Source organism: Sparus aurata, chromosome 2 (assembly GCF_900880675.1).
Source record: "Sparus aurata chromosome 2, fSpaAur1.1, whole genome shotgun sequence".
NCBI classification, from domain to species: domain Eukaryota; kingdom Metazoa; phylum Chordata; class Actinopteri; order Spariformes; family Sparidae; genus Sparus; species Sparus aurata.
The window spans coordinates 27,179,156-27,196,431 of record NC_044188.1 but is presented as its reverse complement, the minus strand read 5'-3'; the positions used below and the strand labels follow the sequence as shown (position 1 = coordinate 27,196,431).

Genomic DNA, 17,276 nt, shown 5'->3' with positions numbered 1-17,276 from the left:
TTAAACCTGCACAACAAAACTGCAGAGCATATTCTTTATTCAGTGTACACCCATGCCAAACTTGACACGCCTAGTGCGAACGTCACAAAAGGGACCACTTTGTCGGACTTAACTGAATCACAGCCAGTTTAGCCTCGTCTCCCTCTCTTTTCGCCACCATTTCTCTTTCACTCGTTTCCCTCCTTTGATTCTCCCTGCTGGAATCGACTCTACCTCTCTCCATCCTCCATCTTATAGCAGCCTCCTTTCTTTCGCAGCGCTCTCGCCTCTCTGCAGTTTTCGCCAAGAACTTTCTACCAAACTTATCCTTTCCTTTTGATTCCCCCCGCTCTGTCTCTCCATATAGCTCCCCTTTCCTGCCCCACTCTTTTTCCCTCCATCGCTCTGGGTCTCTTCACCTCCTTTTCTCACTCGCTCTGTCTTCCTCTCAATGGGATTATGCAAAAATTGAGGCTCCTCACCGATTCGCTGCGGGTTTCAAAGCCATTTCCTGCGGTGCTCCGGATTTCTGTTTCCCTCACTTACACGCGAACTCGTATGCAGCCTCATGCACACACACACACACTCACACACACACACAGTCACACACATGGAGTCATTGCTGTTTCAGCCTGGTATTTTTAGCCCGGCCCATGCTGACTGTGTTATTAGCTCTGCCTGGTGCCCTCCTCTGGAGAAATGATTCTTGGTGCCAGCTGGCACAGTTTTTACCTCTGCCCGCCTCTCTGCTCTTTACCCACCACTACCTCATCTGCTGTGAGGATGTCATCACCACTTTACATAACTATGAGTAGTAGTACATGTGGCTTTGTATGCTAGTGGCTTGTTGTTTATGCCTGTTGAAAAATATGCTCAATAATTCATTTTACTTTTCCTGTTTTTTCCAGAGTGGGAAAAAGACAGTCAAAGCAGTATTGTGGGTGTCAGCTGATGGCCTCAGGGTGGTGGATGACAAAACTAAGGTAAGCAAACACATTTGTGTGTGTGTGTGTGTGTTTGTGTGTGTCACCCATTTCTCCTTGTTTCATCCTCCCCTCTGTTTTCGCTTTCAACCTACCTCATCACTCACCAGGCAACCGGGACAAGGGGGGGGGAAGTTTGTGTCCTACAGTCATGTACGATTACACACAACACAGGTGTTTTATCGGTCTTCATCCTTCGCCTCTGCCTACGGAGATAGAGTATGCAGGTTGAATAAAGACAGAAATACCTCCTCAAGCCCCCCGATGCTCTTGTCATCTCTCTACCACACACCCGTCTCTGCGAGCCTCTTTTATGTTTTCACATTCAGCTAAGGCGCATTTTCCGTCCTCAAGCCACCGACAAAAGGGTCATTCTGCCCCAGTTTGATGACGCCACGTCACGGCTGACCACAGAAGCGTCCACCGTCTCGATGCTCCTGGGCTCGTCCGGGCCTGTGCATGTGTTTCCCGAGCTGACAAATGTGACTCATGCTTTCTTGCTGAAGGTGCTTAGCGGGGGAGGAAAGATCGAGTAAACCGGGCACACACACACACACACACGCACACTTGAGGAGTGTCTGGTGGTGAGGGAGGCCTCCGACAGAGCGAGTGCAGCTCGCTGTGATTCTATTGAAATCAGAGCCGAATAAAGAGCAGCAGAGAATGGAGGAGAGAGAGCGAGGCCAGTGGTGCAGCCTCTCTTGCTCTCTCTCTCTGGCCTTCCCTTTTCTTCTTGTGCTTAGAGGCCACAGACACGACCTCACCTCTCCCAATCCCTTAGTCCCATCGCTACCCTCTCCCTCCGTTTTAATCTCCCTCCTATTTCTCCTTCAGTGACAGATCTCGCCCTGACATATTAAAGGATAAGGCTGGCAGCATTATGTCGTTTTTTGTCAACAAATCCTCAAGCCATTATTGAACTGATCCCACTGACGACAAGTATTATCTGTATGGACAAAACCGGGTGAATCTTATTCCTCAGTGCCACAGAGCTCTATGGTAAAAACACACCAATGGGCCACACTGTGGAACAGGTTTACAACTTCCTTTATTATGGTGAACACGGGCACCGTTGTTAATGTTAAGTCAGTCCCGCAAACACCATCCTGGTGCAACAAATCGGTATTAATCTGCAGGTGAAAAAAACCCCACAACAAATGACGTATTTCTTCCCGTTTGAGTAACTTCTGCTTTGGTCTTTTCATACGGGTAGGATGTGTTGAACGTAAGTCAATAAAAAAATAAAGCAAATTCTAGACTAGAAGACTAGAGCAAATTGAATTCTGAGTTTTGTGTCTTGGATAATCTAGTGAAATCCGGATGCAGCATCAGCAGCGGCGCCCTCTTTGATTCCTTTGAAAGCTGCTCAGTGGCACATATAATGCAAAGATAATGTTTGACCATAAAATGACCTGGATCTTCCACATAGCTTCAACATAAAGCAGCCAATAGGAGGCTTGGTTCGACCAGATTGCATTTGCTTTCTTGTCTAAATAACATTTCCTGTTTCTCTCTAGCCTCAGTTCAGTTCTATGAAGGTCAGACATTACTATAACTTTTAAATGAGACTAATTTATTTTGCAGCTCATGTCCTCTTAATTCACTGATTGTAGCAAAGTAACAAAGACTGAATATTGGATGGTACAACTGTCATCAAAAGATCTACTTATCAGTATTCTCATAAAGTAAAGGTAAAGTCACCTTCACTTTCGCCTCTTCTGTGGAAGCCGCAGTAGACCAGCTCCTTCGAGGATGCAAAAAAATTCCACTTTCATTTAAACTTTAGTTCTATTCAATAAATCTCATCAGTGTTTTAGCGTCTCTGCTCCTTCCTCCCCTCTTCCAGCGCCTCTTCATCACCTTTTATCATCAGTTCAGCCTTCATCCATGAATCAGCAAGCACGCCTAAGAACGCCCACACAACCATAATTCAAACGCTTTCCCACAGTCTGCGAATGCAAAGTGTGTGTGTGTGTGTGTGTGTGAGTGAGTAGGAGACGCACATGACCTTCATAATGCAATTAGAATAGAAAGAAGCAGTAAGGTCTTTTTGGGCTCAGGGCATAAAGACTTCTCTGCATAGATGAGTCACTTGCTGCTCCGCCGTATTCTTCCTGTCATTGTTGTGGGACATGATTTGAGTCAACTTTATCTGCAAAAACACTCAAACACACACACACACACAGAAACACTTTCTTCTTGCACTTTTCGTCAGAAAAAAACACCTCACATGATCACAGACTCACACATTGCTCTCTGGTCAGCCTTTCACCTCGGCACCAGCATCCCCCTTCATTCACTAATTGGCCCACAATGAATGGACTATTATTCGTCCACCTCCTTCTCCTTCTTTTGCCCTCCTTTCCCCTCCTCGTCCTCCCTCTTCCTCTCCCGTCATCCTCCCGTCACTTTGTTTTCGGCAACACTCGAGGAGAGGAAGGAAGTGCGTGGATGAGTGTGTGAACCCTCGTGCTCTTTATTCCCTTTCTTGTCCCTCTTGCCTCTTGTTTTCCCTCTGTTTCTGTTCCTGGTGAGTCAAAGAGGTGAGCCGAGGGCCCCTTAATGTACACAGAGAAAGAGAAGGGCCCCTCTTAGCTTTCCTCTGTAGTAGACTCGGAGAAAGGCTGAATAACCCTTTTATAGAAAGGAAGGGCAAGATGCTGGAGACATCTCAGAGATGAAAAGAGGATCCAGTGTCGTTAGTCTGTAGTCACTTTCTTTTCTTTTCTGCCATTGGTGGATGTGTGAATAGGTTGGTGTGAGAGGGGTTTCGTGGGGTTAACTGCGGTTGAAAGCAGCGTGTCAGGTATTGGATCAGTCTACAAGCTAGTGTGCTCAGTTCTGAAGCTATATTCCCCTGTCTGTCGCTATCGCTAAGCTAAGCTGCTGTTAAAGAGACAGAACCCTGTCACTTGTGATTTGATGCAATCTACCTGCTGGAACATTTTTGATTGACTCGAGCATATTATGTGCGCTGTCAAAGCGGATTCTCTCTGACCTCTGCGTCTCTTTTTCCCTGCTTCTCTCTCAGGACCTCATTGTGGACCAGACCATAGAGAAGGTTTCATTCTGCGCCCCTGATCGTAACTATGACAAGGCCTTCTCCTACATCTGCAGAGACGGTACCACCAGACGGTGGATGTGCCACTGCTTCATGGCTCTCAAAGACTCGGTGAGGGGGCAGCTAACCTTCCATCCGCCCCTCAGGGATTTTCTCTATATAGATAGTCGAAGTCCAGACGACATGTCTGAGCTAGCCTCTGTTCCATTATCTTATGTAATTCAATACTGTCTCTCATTCAGTACTTCTCTCATCTGTCTTTTTGAAAAAAAATCTAATGTGTTACAGGGAACAATGGTCATGACAAATTGGCCTCACTGCAGCAGTTTCTATTAGAAGTTGAAATCTTTATGAATTTAACTAAGCTGTGCTGAGTTCCAGCGTTCCAGCAAAATCACCCAGAAGTCATTATACAGCCGTATATATTTCATATATGTATATTATATACTATGGGTCAATTGATTATCAGCCTGGCTGATTATCGGATCCAATATTCAGTTATTGGAATCAAATGTTTTAATAAAGAAATTGAAAATGCAGCATGCAATCTGCAAATAAACAAGTAAGATGTTATCAAATAAGTGTAGTGGAGAAAAAAGTATAATATTTGCCCTTAGTAGTGGGGTGGAAGTATAAAGTGGCAGAAAACGGAAATAGTCAGGTAAAATACATCAACATTGTACTTAACTACAGAACTCGAATAAAGGCACATAGCTGCATTCCATCACTGCCGAGTTCAAAAGCCTCAGTTTAAGGCAAATCGACACTTGTGGTTTGGAGACCAGACAGCCTTGTAGGGGATCATGTAGCGTGTCCAAAAATGTGTGAGCTTACCGCGTCCCTTTGACCAGTGCAGGGACTGTGGGTAATGGTGTTTTTTTTAGGCAGGCTAGGAAAAAACAGAACTACAGAATATACGCTAATATTTGACTGTTATTTTTTTTTTTGATGAAGGCCAGTATCTACACATAGAGAGGGAACCACGTGACACACGTTTCAGGGCCGTATTTTAAGTAGTTTCTGTTGTTACAAATGTCAGTTGGATTTTGAATGAGGTTTTGTTACTCTTGAACCAGAACAGGGATGTTGCCGTTTCACTTAGTCTCACATTTCTGCAAAGTCCTTTGTGCTAAATGATAAAATTCTTTATTATATACGAGAAGAATATGTCCAAAATGTAGACCAAATGAAAACCATTCCCCGCGTTTAGATTTTATACACAGGAAGAATCACAAGTTAAAAGTCCCAAGTTCAGCTGTGGTTGGCAGTGCGTGCACTTGAAATGCACTGCATTGTTTTTCTGTTTTCTTAGAGCTGTTGTAGTATTTCTCACCTCTGTTGTTTCATGCTGACTGACCTTGGGATGAGGAGGTTGTAATGTAAAGACGACCGCAGTAGCACCAGTGCTGTCATGCCTACGTTGTAGCTTCAACCCCATGGTGGTTTCATCAGCTTAGACTGCGAGTTGGATTATTAATGTGGATGGAGGAGAGCGCAGCACAGACCTGCAGGATTAGGAGAGGGGGATTAGACAGAAGCCTGTGGAGTTATCTGTCCATCTCTGTCTGTCTCCATTTCCACCACCACTCTCCACATCTCTATAGGCTCATATCGAACTCAGCTTTCTCTCTCGTAGCCGCCATGGCTGTCTATAAAGAGAGAAGGAGTGTAGGAAGACAGGCAGGGCGTGAGAAAGAGAGAGAGAGGTTGTGGAAGGTAGAAATCCGTTGCAGAAGGCAGCCTGGAATTAGTTGCACTCTGCGCCTCAGAGCGTGAACCCATGTTGACGTTTGACAATGAAAGAGATTTGAGGGTGATAACTGAACCCTAATCCGATCTTCACCGTGACCGCTCTATTTTCGGTGAATGTATGAAACGTGATTCGAAGGTCACGTGAACAACAATCACACGTGTTGCATATAAACATTGTAAAGCCTCTGTAGAAAAACACACATTCCATGCAGCTGACGGGATATGACTTCTAAACTGTCTGTCATGTCTTTGTGTTTCGCTTTCACCAGGGTGAGAGGCTGAGCCATGCAGTTGGCTGTGCCTTCGCCGCCTGTCTGGAGAGGAAGCAGCGCAGGGAGAAAGAGTGCGGCGTGACGGCTTCCTTTGACGCCAGTCGCACCTCGTTTGTGCGCGAGGGCTCCTTCCGCGCCAACTCTTCCTGCAGCCAGCAGGGCAGCAGCAGCGAGCGAGATGACAAGCTGCCGGACAAGAAAAAAGGTAGGAAGATACTTCGAAATTCGTGCACATATGCAGAAGTGTCCTTCAAGTAATGCTCATACAGTTTGTAGAAGCTAAGCCAATGCTTTAAGCCACTGAGGCATTTCAACAGGAAACCTAATTGGCGCGCGTTTACTTTACCATGACGGATGAATGAGAGTCCTGCCTTTCTGTTAAGATGCAAACAAGTCCATTTATTTTACATCTCATGCTTTAAATCACACAATCCTACACACACACATCCGCACGGAGCATACTGCGCAGCGGTCAAAAACTGTTTTTCCTGTTCCGGTTGGAAACACCTGACAAGCCCCCAAAGGTTCCTACACTATATAGGCTGACCGGCCAATCACAGTCAGACCATGACACACAATTAACATAAATCTGCTCTTATACAGTTTGTATGTAAATGTTTCAATTGTACTGTGCAGCAGTCTCAAATGATCCCATACCCATTTACTCCTCCAGACCAACCGACTGCAATCCCAGCCCTCCCACCTGGGACCGCCTCCCCGCCCGAGGGTGCTGCGTCCCCCATGGAGCGACCGGAACCAGGTGGGCCTCACGCCATCCCACGTCGCCACGCGCCCATCGAGCAGCTGGTGCGTCAGGGGTCGTTCAGGGGATTCCCTGCCCTCAGCCAGAAGAACTCCCCCTTCAAGAGGCAGCTGTCACTCCGCCTCAATGACCTGCCGTCGACATTGCAACGCAAGACCGACTTCCAGACCAAGAACCCCGGTGAGTTGAGAGGTTCTTGAAGTTAGACTCACAAATGTTGGTGAAGGGACCTTGTGACCTCCTAACTTCTGTTATCCTGGATCCCAGCCTTTTGCTGCTGTAACCCCTTTTGTAGAAACACTGTTATAATAAGGTTTAAGTTGATTTTTTGAGAAAGCAGAGGACGCTCTTTGGATTAACTTGATTTATATTTTATTTCAGCTGTCCCTTTTGAAAGAAATTAATAAAAAATTTATTTAGAGCCCATCTACAGAAACAAAGTTGGTGTTTCTGCCTGGTTCACTTACTGGAGAAACTGTGCATTGCACTGTGCAAAAATTGAGTGTTTTTGTTCCATAACTTTAACATTCACTAATTCAATCTTTAATGTGCGATTTATTGAAAATGATTGTCCCATTTATATTTTTAGTTGCACCAATTGCAATTACTATTTCTCATTTATGGTAAAACAGATCGTACCAATTCATTACTCTTATATTATTTTGACAAATTTTGGCGAGGGTGTTGCAGATTTTTTGGTCATCAAGGTGAAGGGCTTGCTTAGGATGGCATGGCTGTTTGATAAAGTGAAATCTAAAGTACATGTCCCTTCCCTAACTGAATCATTTTTATAATGTCACTTAGAGGGATTGGGCTACATTTTATTAGTGATCTGATTTTCAATACAAAAAATAAAATGAACCAGAAAATGCCTGGCAGAGATAAATAAATAGGAGCACTTTAACTAGCTGTAAACTGAGAGGGCCCTAAATCTAATGGTGATGCTGATGATATTAACTTGCGGATGTACAAGGAGGATATTTGGCCGTGACATCAGCTACCTTCACTAACATTGATCTAGTTTTTTAAGGAACTTATTCTTGATATCAAAATGTCTCTCCAGTACCCACAGGGAAATCAGATTGCAAATGCGAAATTAATACACATTTCTCAGAATGATTTTGCAAATGTAATTTTTTTGTGTGCGTTCAAACATGGTCAAGGAACATGACCACTGCCTTTACACAAACACAGAGTCTTCACACCATGCATATTGGTTCCACTTGCGTCATGATTGGAGCGTCTGACCCCCATCTAAAGATGTCTGTGCAATCACAGTGAAGAACAAAACCTTCAGCAAATCTCAGATGCATTTATATTCATGTTTCATCACAGTGAAGGTGTAATTCTTCAGTGTAATCCCGACGCTCGCCTTCCATTGAATGTAGGCCGAGATGAAAAGCAGTTGTGTGAAGCACTGTTCCTTATTGCTGTCAGCGCCAGAGCTGACGGCTGGGCATGTACGGCTCCGGAAGCCCTCTTTACTAGAGAATAATTAAGAAAAACTGACTTACCCCTCACAGGTTGATGTATACACACGCACACGAACCCACACACAGAGACACACCTACTCTGTGTGGTGCCACAGGATCATAGCACTCAGTAGCAAGGCTGATTATAGTCATTAGGAGAGATGAGCGAGTTGACGAGGGGACACCACTGACTGGAATACTAAACTAAAACATTGAACTCCCGCTCAATCCATTTCTCATATTATATGTATATATACATACACACACAGACACACACACACACACACACAGATGCACACACTAGCAGCCAACTCAACTGCCTCCCTGCTCCCTTGTGACTCTCTGAACAATGTCTGTATTGATTTGTGCGGTCAATCAGCTGTCCTGGTTAGCCTTCAGCAAGCCCTCTGCCAGCCCTCAAAACCTGCACTGAGATAAACACACACACACACACACACACACACACACACACACACACGCAGTGTGTGCTTCTGAACTCTGTGGGACACTGACAAGAGTAGGGAAAAAGAAGGATCACAGGGTCGGACTTTGCCGAACAAAGCACAGAGGAATCGTTAATGGGAGACCTTAGACGCGCCTCCAACACCCTGTGCGTCCAACATGATCCGCAGCCTGTTGCCACACAATCCACTCAGATGAGACAGAAATGCATTTATTAGAAGAGACACAGCACACATCGGATTGGATGTTTGAGCCACAATGAGTCATCTGTGGGGAACATTTTTTAATTTACTTTACTTTAATCTCAGTCCATTCATTCATTCCTCTGCATGTGCGACTTATTACCACAATGTCAAGAATGTCATCAAACTCCTCTTTGTCAAGTGTTTTGGACAACTTTGCATGCAGAGCATGGATTGGGACAGCAAAAACAGGAAGGATGAGGGAGTGGAAGAGAGCAGAAACAAAATTCCTCTGTCTGTGAAGGGAGGGACCAGGGGACAAGGAAGAGGGAATTAGATATGATATCTATTTATATCGGCGGTCTGTGCAGGAGAGGTTTAAAGCTGTAGTCCAAACCAAAGTCAGACGGGAACATTATGCCGCCTAATCCCTCACTGGTCAGATCAGTTACAGTCAGTTAAAACATGGATAAGCCAAGCAAATTTGCCTCTGTCTGAGTCATCCCTGTGCACAAGAAACACAAAGTGATGACATAACAGGCTAAAATGTAAATAGGATATGATGCTACATGGCGAAGGGTAATTGACGCCGTATATCTTGGCCTGTATGAACCTTTTTATTTTTAATAAGAAGGCCCTGATTAGCACATGTTTGTCTTGAGAAGCTTGTGTTGTTAATGTTTTGTAGGTCATAGCGGCCAGAATCAAAGTCTTCATATGCTCCAGTTTCTTTGCGTTTGATGCTAACTGGGTCTGTTACACAAATGATTAAATGTTTTTTCTCGTTTTTTTTGTTTGTTTGTCCCTCTGCTCAATCCTCCTCATCTCCCATTCCTTCTCACCATCATTTTTCTCTCTTTTCCGACCACGCCTCCCCTTTGTGTGTCCTCTTCTTGCTTGTACCAGAGATGGAAATGGGCTTGCCCTGTGAGGGAGACAGTAGTATCAACGCCCTGTGTTGTCAGATCAACAACTCCTTCACCAAGCCATCGGACGAGCTTTTCTCAAACCCAACTCTGGCTGCAAATGGTCCTCCAACCTGCACTGTGCCCCCTGTCCTGCCTCCACCACCTGCACCAGTTCAGGGTAAGCATCAGATCAGCAGTGATATTGATTTTTTCAAAACAGTGCACACTCTGAACAGAGCTCAGCGGTGAGGAAATGATTACCCTTTTTCTGAATCGTTAACTTTATCCCTCCAGCCACTTCTTCCTGGGTGCAGCCAGAGCCTCCACTCCAGTCTCCTCCTGCGGTTTCCGTGGCGATGCAGATGCAGATGCAGATGCAGATGCAGAGTGGACACAGGCGCACACCCTCTGAGGCTGAGAGATGGCTGGAGGAGGTCTCCAAGGCAGTCAAGGCTCAACAGACCCCACCTCCAGGCCCCGCCATCCCCACCATCCCCACCATCCCCACCATCCCCGGACCCCCCTCCATGTCAAGTCAGCAGATGTCCAGTCAGGCCGCCATATCAGCCGCCCCAGTGTCCACTGTCCCTCTCTCCCTTGGCACCATGTCCAAACCTCTCATCTCTGGTCCCTCTGCACTCTCAAGTCAAGCCCCAATGCCCCTCCCGCCCATGTCAATATCATCAGTTCCTCTAATACCAGGCCCTCCAGTGTCAGGACCCCCCATGTCTCTACCTTCTATGTCGATCCCCACAATGTCCGGTCCGAGCATGTCTGGGGCCCCCATGCTCCAGCCTTCCCTCCCCGGGCCCCCAGGATCCCTTCCAAGCTCCATGCAGCCATTCCCCTTGGCTTTCGACACCACTCCAGCGCCTGTCGGAATGTTCGCCAGCCAGCCTGTCCAGCCGGCATTCGTGCCCATGCAGACCTACATGCCAGGCCTGGCCAGCAGTATGACCTATCCCAACGCCAGTGTGCCTGTGGTGGGCATCACACCATCGCAAATGGTGGCTAATGTCTTCTGCACTGCTGCAGGCTCATCTGGTGCAGGTGGAGCCATTGGTTCAGTTGGAGGGGGACCCAAAGTGGGGGCCCTCGGGACAGTTGGGCTGCACCATCCCCACCCAGGAGCACCTGGTGCAGTCGGGCATACTGGAGGGTTTTCAACACCACCATTCTCCTCCACCCCGCCACTATCAACAGCCATTAATGGCCTCCCACCGCACAGCAGCATCATGATGGACCTCCAGAATGGGATGTCCAACAGTGGCAGTAATTGTGGAGGCAGTAGCAGCTGGCCGCCAGAGGGCAGCCAGCTAACAGCTCCGGCAGCCAGCGCCTCCCAAGACGATGATCGTTTTGAGGCCAAGTGGGCCGCACTGGAGGCCAAACCAGCGCCTCAGCAGCAGCCGGGAAATAAGGCACCAGCTGCAGCAGCCAACCCGTTTTCCAACAATCTTCAAAAGACATTTGAGATTGAGCTTTAAGTCAGAGTTGGCCCCCCAAAGCTGTAGCTCTAGCCCTCGAATTAAAGCCTGAGAAAGCCTGGCGCTAATTCCAGCATCTCTGCTTGGAATAGGATGCTGGCCCGGAAAGTTAGCCTAGCATCTGACTGGTGGCGGCCTAGCAACCTGCCTCAAGCTCTCTGAGAGTCAGTCTTATAATGATCTTAATTGCTTTCTTTACACTCCAACAGAAGTTTGCATGTTGCTGGGCTGCCATTGGACGATCAGGTTCGCTTGCTCATTAGACTTGATGGACTGAATCTTTTCACTCCACCCGCTAGCCACCTCTCTTTCCTGCTTACACTTTTCCACTCTGGCTTTACTTTACCTGCTGCAAGCCCCTGGATGTACTGTAAGTGCCCCCCTGAGGACCAAGTGTGTGTGGGGGGGTGACAGCTCAGTGGTTTCTTTCTTTAAAAGGGGACTCCACTCAGATGCATTCCAAACCCATGAAATGTTTTTTTCTTGGTGGAGAATTAAGTGGATATGACTACATTACAACACATGCAGAGGAGCAGAGAAGCGATTTGTTGACTTATGTTCAGACTGATTGTGAACTTAGCCAAGCACAGCAAAAGTCTGGACACCTGAAAGGACTAGCCAATGATGTAAGACCCGACCTTACCAACACAAAAGGACTTACTGACGAATAGCAGAGATTTATGGCCAAAATTATTTTATTTATTGTATTTTCTTTTCTTTTTTTTATTTTTATCAAGTTATATATACCTAAAAATCAAATTTTTAAAGCAGTGTTTCAGGAGCGTTTTTCATCCCCTATATTTATATTTGTTGAATCGTAAAGAGGAGGGAAAACAGTTAGCAGAAGGCTAACAGATGTGATCGAGCAGCAGTAGAGGGAAACTGAGTCGTGGTAGAGGAACCAAATAGCAAGGGCTGACAGTGGAGTGGTGTGTAGTGCAACATGTGAGACAGTAAATGTATATAGCAGCATGTTTTTCCACCCATTAGCCCTCAAGTATACACTTAACTGCTGGTGAGGCTTCACTTTGGCTCTGTAGCCCATTTCTGTTGTTAAAGCCTTCCTTAAAGGGTTACTGGAACTCGCTTCAGGATATCCAGCACACTGACACTCCGGACAATACAGCACAACAGTCCTTTGGACTCCATCTTCTCCAGACAAATCCAAGGAACTTCAACTCAGAGGAAACACAAAAACACTCTACAACACTGTGCAACTGGTTGACAAGATGATGCACTACATTCCAACATTCATAAATCCTTTAATGTGTTCAAACACAGGGTATATTGTCATCACGTACAGTACGATTGTGTATTCTCCTCTATGTACTACTACTGTATCAGTTGCACTCACTGATCGATGATCAGAGGTGAAAAGAGGAGAGGAACATGAGCAGACATAGACCTGAGTGTGGCAAATCAAAAAAACGGAGAGAAAAAAAACGATATATGTTTAAATCATTGAGGACATTTGATTGACAGATAAAGAGGAAGAGAAAATACGGAACGGCAGAAGAAAAGAGGAAAGAGGGAAGGATAACCTGTATGTGAGAGACTGAAGGAGAGAATGGAGTTATATCTTTAAAAAAAATAAATGAGACGGAGGAAGTCTGACGAGGGGGGGAAAGGAGAAAAGATATGAGCGAAGAGATAAGCGTGTGTGAAAAAACTGAGAACAAAGACGCATTCATCACGTAGCCCACAACCTAAGCACTGTCTGCCATGGTTACATCTTTTTTGGTGTCGAGGTCAAGCATCATGTTCCTCATCTCCTTAAACCTCACAAACAACACATTTGATCATGTTCTTTTCTTTTTTAGAAAAAAAAAAGAAGAAGAAAAAGCCGCTTATTATATAACTGCAGTCTCATAAACAAGATTTTTTCAGAGTACGTGCAACTCCTTATAGAGTTCAAACTCGTCAACAACAAAGCTTTCTGTGTTTACTTGCAGTTCCTGGCATGTTTCATAAAAGTTCAGGTCCGTTTCGAGAAGATGCTCCATTACAAAGTAGAGATGTTTATTATAGAAGGGCTTTTCCATTTTAGCGAACAGGTTTTTGTCTATATGTTCTGTAAAAAAAACTGTAATCTGACCAGAGACGCTGCTGCCATGTTCCTCGGCAATTGGATTGTATGGATATGGACTGCCACTGATTAAGTTTCCTGCTCATTAACTCCCTGCAGTTTAATTAGCTTATTGGGCCTCTTCCTGTGGCAGCGATCCCATCTGATAGGCTGCCTTCTCAGAGAACCGAAATGTATGTGCCACCGGCCTGATTTATACCGTCTCTGATCCTCCCAGGGTTTTGTCCTTCGCTTTCGGACAAATTGATATTGCTTCCCGACCAGACGAAGTCCGAGTTGCTCTCTCTACCCTCCTCTCTCTACAAGACAAGACTGATTCACTCATGAAATCAACGCTTTTATTTCAGTGAAAATATATTTTAGCCCTCGACTCGACTTGTTTGCACGCCCTCCAAATTATAAATGTAGGTTAATTGTGTTCCGCGTTAAAGCAAACTAAATGACCTCATAAACTTGATTGTAAAACCATAGTTTAGTGATGGTAACAAAGCAAACCAGTGGAATTTATTTTTAATCTTTATTTACAGAATTTTTGTATTTAAACCTACATATTTGTATTGTAATTACATTGTACAAAAGATAAATAAAGTAATATAATATTACTCTGGCTCCTGGTGGTGGTGGCTTTTGAGCTTTTCACAAACAACTGCTGTTTTTTTTTTTCCTTTTGTCTTTTTCCATCACTCCTCTCATGACCTTTTGATCTGTGCAATTAATCTCGGTATCTTTTGCGCTCACCTCCATCTTCGTTTCATTTCTGTCTCCCAGGATTCCAACTGCTGTCTCTTGTTATTGATCTGCCCCTTCTTTGTTTTCAAGTTTGTTTCCATCCAGCCGTTGAACAAATGGATGTCAAAAGTAAAAAAAAAACTGTGAAGTATTTCCATTAAGTAAACTGGAGCAGGTTAAACAGCTTTCTCGATGTCTTTAAGACACCGTGGAAAGCCGGGAAAGTATTCAAAAGTGCTTTTGTTGCTCCTGGTTCTGCAAGTAAAAGTCACATTTATTTCTCTCACAGACGATTTTTCCTTACTCACAGTGAGAGCGCCTCTACTGCTTGAATGATGTCTGATTTCTGTGTCCATAAGGGGTAAATGTTAACTACAGCTCCAAAGGTGCTTTATGCCAAGAAACATTCAATCACAGGCCTTAAAATTGTCTTACATTTGCTGCCAATAGGGGGCTACGCCATTGTTCCGATTGGCCCAGTATTCGAAAACATAGAGTCAATGGTGCAAAAAATGACCCATCGTACCAAAAGCCCAGCTGTCTGAGAGTCTGTCATCCTGAAAACAAACACCAGTTTCTTTGAAAATACACTCTCTCTTGCAGTTGATTTTCCTAACCTTATCCTCCAACCCCTTTGTTTCTCTCCAACTGTTACTATTGTTATTAAAACTATTATGACTTTATTCCCACATTGAGAAGGTATCTGTGACAGAAAAGCCTTGTGAAATGTTGTTCGGTACAGCCCCAGAAAGGAAGCCAATCAGGGGCAAAACCCTGCCGTTTCAGAACCATGGGCGGGCGAGCAGTCCCTGCACTGCCTGCAGGGAGAGTGTGCATTTTCTCAGCAATGGCTGTTTGTTTGTTTCTGATAACAGGCTGGTGGACAAATAGTCAGAATAATGGGCTGTCCCCGCCAGCTGCATGTGAAAACCAAACCTGAAAACCCAATCTGCACCCTAAATACCGTAATTTTTTGTAGTTTTTCTTGCTTTCTAGCTGAGACCTGGATGAGGTCACTCTCACATTCGCCTGTTAAATATGTGACAGCCACAAGGTGGTTAGCTTAGCATTGCATAAAGACAGCTAGTTTGGCTCAAAGACTAAAGATCAGTAAACAACAAGTTATATGCTGTTTGTTTAACCTGGTCAAAACCATAAGTACAAAAATGACAAGTTAATTGTTTTGTTGGCGTCACTGTGTCCAACCAAGAAAAAGATTAACGTATAACCCCCCAATTTTATGGAACAAAAGGGATACATGTTAATCAGCGGGCTTCTGAAGTTCTCATAAAGCAGTTTTTAAAGGTTTTTACTTTGGACAGGGCTGTTTACCCCTGCTTCAGCTGGTGTTTATGCCTTGTCAGCTTCATATCTAAACAAAAAAAGGGGGACAGCAAATAAGAAAGTTTCCCAAAACTTCTCCTCTCAAGCTGTCACTGCTTTTTATACATTTAGCGTGCATGCATACGAAGATATCTGTGATGACAGATCGGAACAGTTGACGCCTCATAACTTTGTTATATTGCACGCCGCCTTATTCCTCCACTTTCATCTGCACCTTGTCTCACCCCTCTCGGAGTAGTCTCCCCAAGCCCCACCCCCCCAGCTCCTGGATGGAACTGCTGTCTAACCAGCACTGTCCTCCAGTCGGCTGGGCTGAGCTGTGGTGCTGCCTCAGCTCGGGTCACTAATGGAACGAGACAAGGCCTCTTTTCTTCTTCAAGGCCGTGAGAAGCGGGGCGGATGCAAGCACGCACACACACACACACACACACACACACACACACACACACTGAGCTCTTGAGTGGTGGTAGCAGTAACTCTCCCAGCCATTGTCCTCTGATCTGAGGACAGAGTCAGTGAGTGTGTGTTGCTGAGGAGTCAAAGAGGGTCAGCAGAGCTCGATAAGTGTGGTAAAACTGCAGCAGACAGACATTTTTTTTTGTTTTGCGTCACCTGTGGTACATGTTACTACAATTTATTCACTGTGATTCATGCTGCTTATATGAGAGTTGAATCCAAGCCAGTGTTAATGAGGCCTAAATCACTAGTTTTTCTCAGTAGCTGTGGCACAAACGTTCACATTACCGACAATGCAACTTAGCCACTAAATTACATCACTGGGGGCAATTCATCAGATCAAATGCATCTTCCTTCGGAGCCACAAAAGGCTTTTTACTAGTATTTTCACACGTGCAGTAGCACTCCCCGAGACCTGTACACACACTTTAATGTGTAAAAATGGTGGAGTTACCCTTTAAATGAAACCACAACACCGTGCTGCTCAATTCAATCCTGTACAACCGACAGTGTCTCCAGCTACCTGTGCTCTGTGCATTGCAATGCACAGTTAAGTTGGTCGCAACAGCCGACACGGGGAATGGAGATGCTTGGTTGCCATGGCTACGCAGTGAAAGACTCATTTATAACAGATAAAAAAGTGCTGTGGTCGGAAAAAAAAACCTGCCTCCTTGTGTGTAAGATTAAAGTGCCAGAAGAAGTGATAGTGGCTGAAAAAACAATATCATCATGAAGGAATCTCGAGGCGGGCAGGACAAACAGGAAGGATGTCCGCTGCCCTTTGTGGGTGTTTTAAAGTCTTGTTTTCTGCAAATACAGTCACTCAAAATTGAAGTATGTGTGCGTGTGTGTGTGTGTGTTTGTGTGTGTATGTGGCTCTTTCAGAACAAATTACTTCAAGATAATCAAACAAGAGGGTGTGTGTGACTCTTGTGTGATGTGACTCATTGCAGCTAATACTAGCAGACAAGGCAGAGATCTTTGAGTGTGTGGATGGAAAACATTACTGTGGGCTACATTGTTTCACTTCCAATTAGTGCTCGCTCATTCTCTCCTCCACTGCTTTTAATGGTCTACAAAACGAAGGTTGTCGCCGCTTTCAGCTCCCTGCACCGCTGTGTGTGTGTATAAATAGGTAATTCAGTGGGGATGTAAAAGAAGGATGTTCCTGATTATGTGATATACGCGTGTCCGTTTAAGTGTGTGTGTGTGTGTGTGTGTGTATATATGTGTGTGTGTGTGTGTTCGTCTGTCTGCGTGATGGCTGTGTGAGCGCAGACTCAGTAATGGTGTTTGTGTAATGGGCCATGCCTAGATTGTCAGATCAGCACTGGATAGTG

The 17,276-nt window shown here is 45.1% G+C and overlaps 1 protein-coding gene across 3 annotated transcripts in view; it reads left to right on the top strand.

The window, feature by feature from the left end:
• Positions 1-14,009, top strand: part of numbl (NUMB like endocytic adaptor protein) — a 64,598-nt gene extending 50,589 nt beyond the window's left edge. For all 3 annotated transcript variants that reach the window (XM_030443460.1, XM_030443479.1, XM_030443470.1), the window contains 6 exons: positions 888-962; positions 3,994-4,134; positions 6,045-6,252; positions 6,721-6,990; positions 9,833-10,012; positions 10,129-14,009. In XM_030443460.1, the coding sequence (XP_030299320.1) occupies positions 888-962; positions 3,994-4,134; positions 6,045-6,252; positions 6,721-6,990; positions 9,833-10,012; positions 10,129-11,321 (2,067 nt within the window). In that variant the 3' untranslated portion in view covers positions 11,322-14,009. The remainder of the gene's footprint in view (positions 1-887; positions 963-3,993; positions 4,135-6,044; positions 6,253-6,720; positions 6,991-9,832; positions 10,013-10,128) is intronic.
• The last annotated feature ends 3,267 nt before the right edge of the window (positions 14,010-17,276 follow it).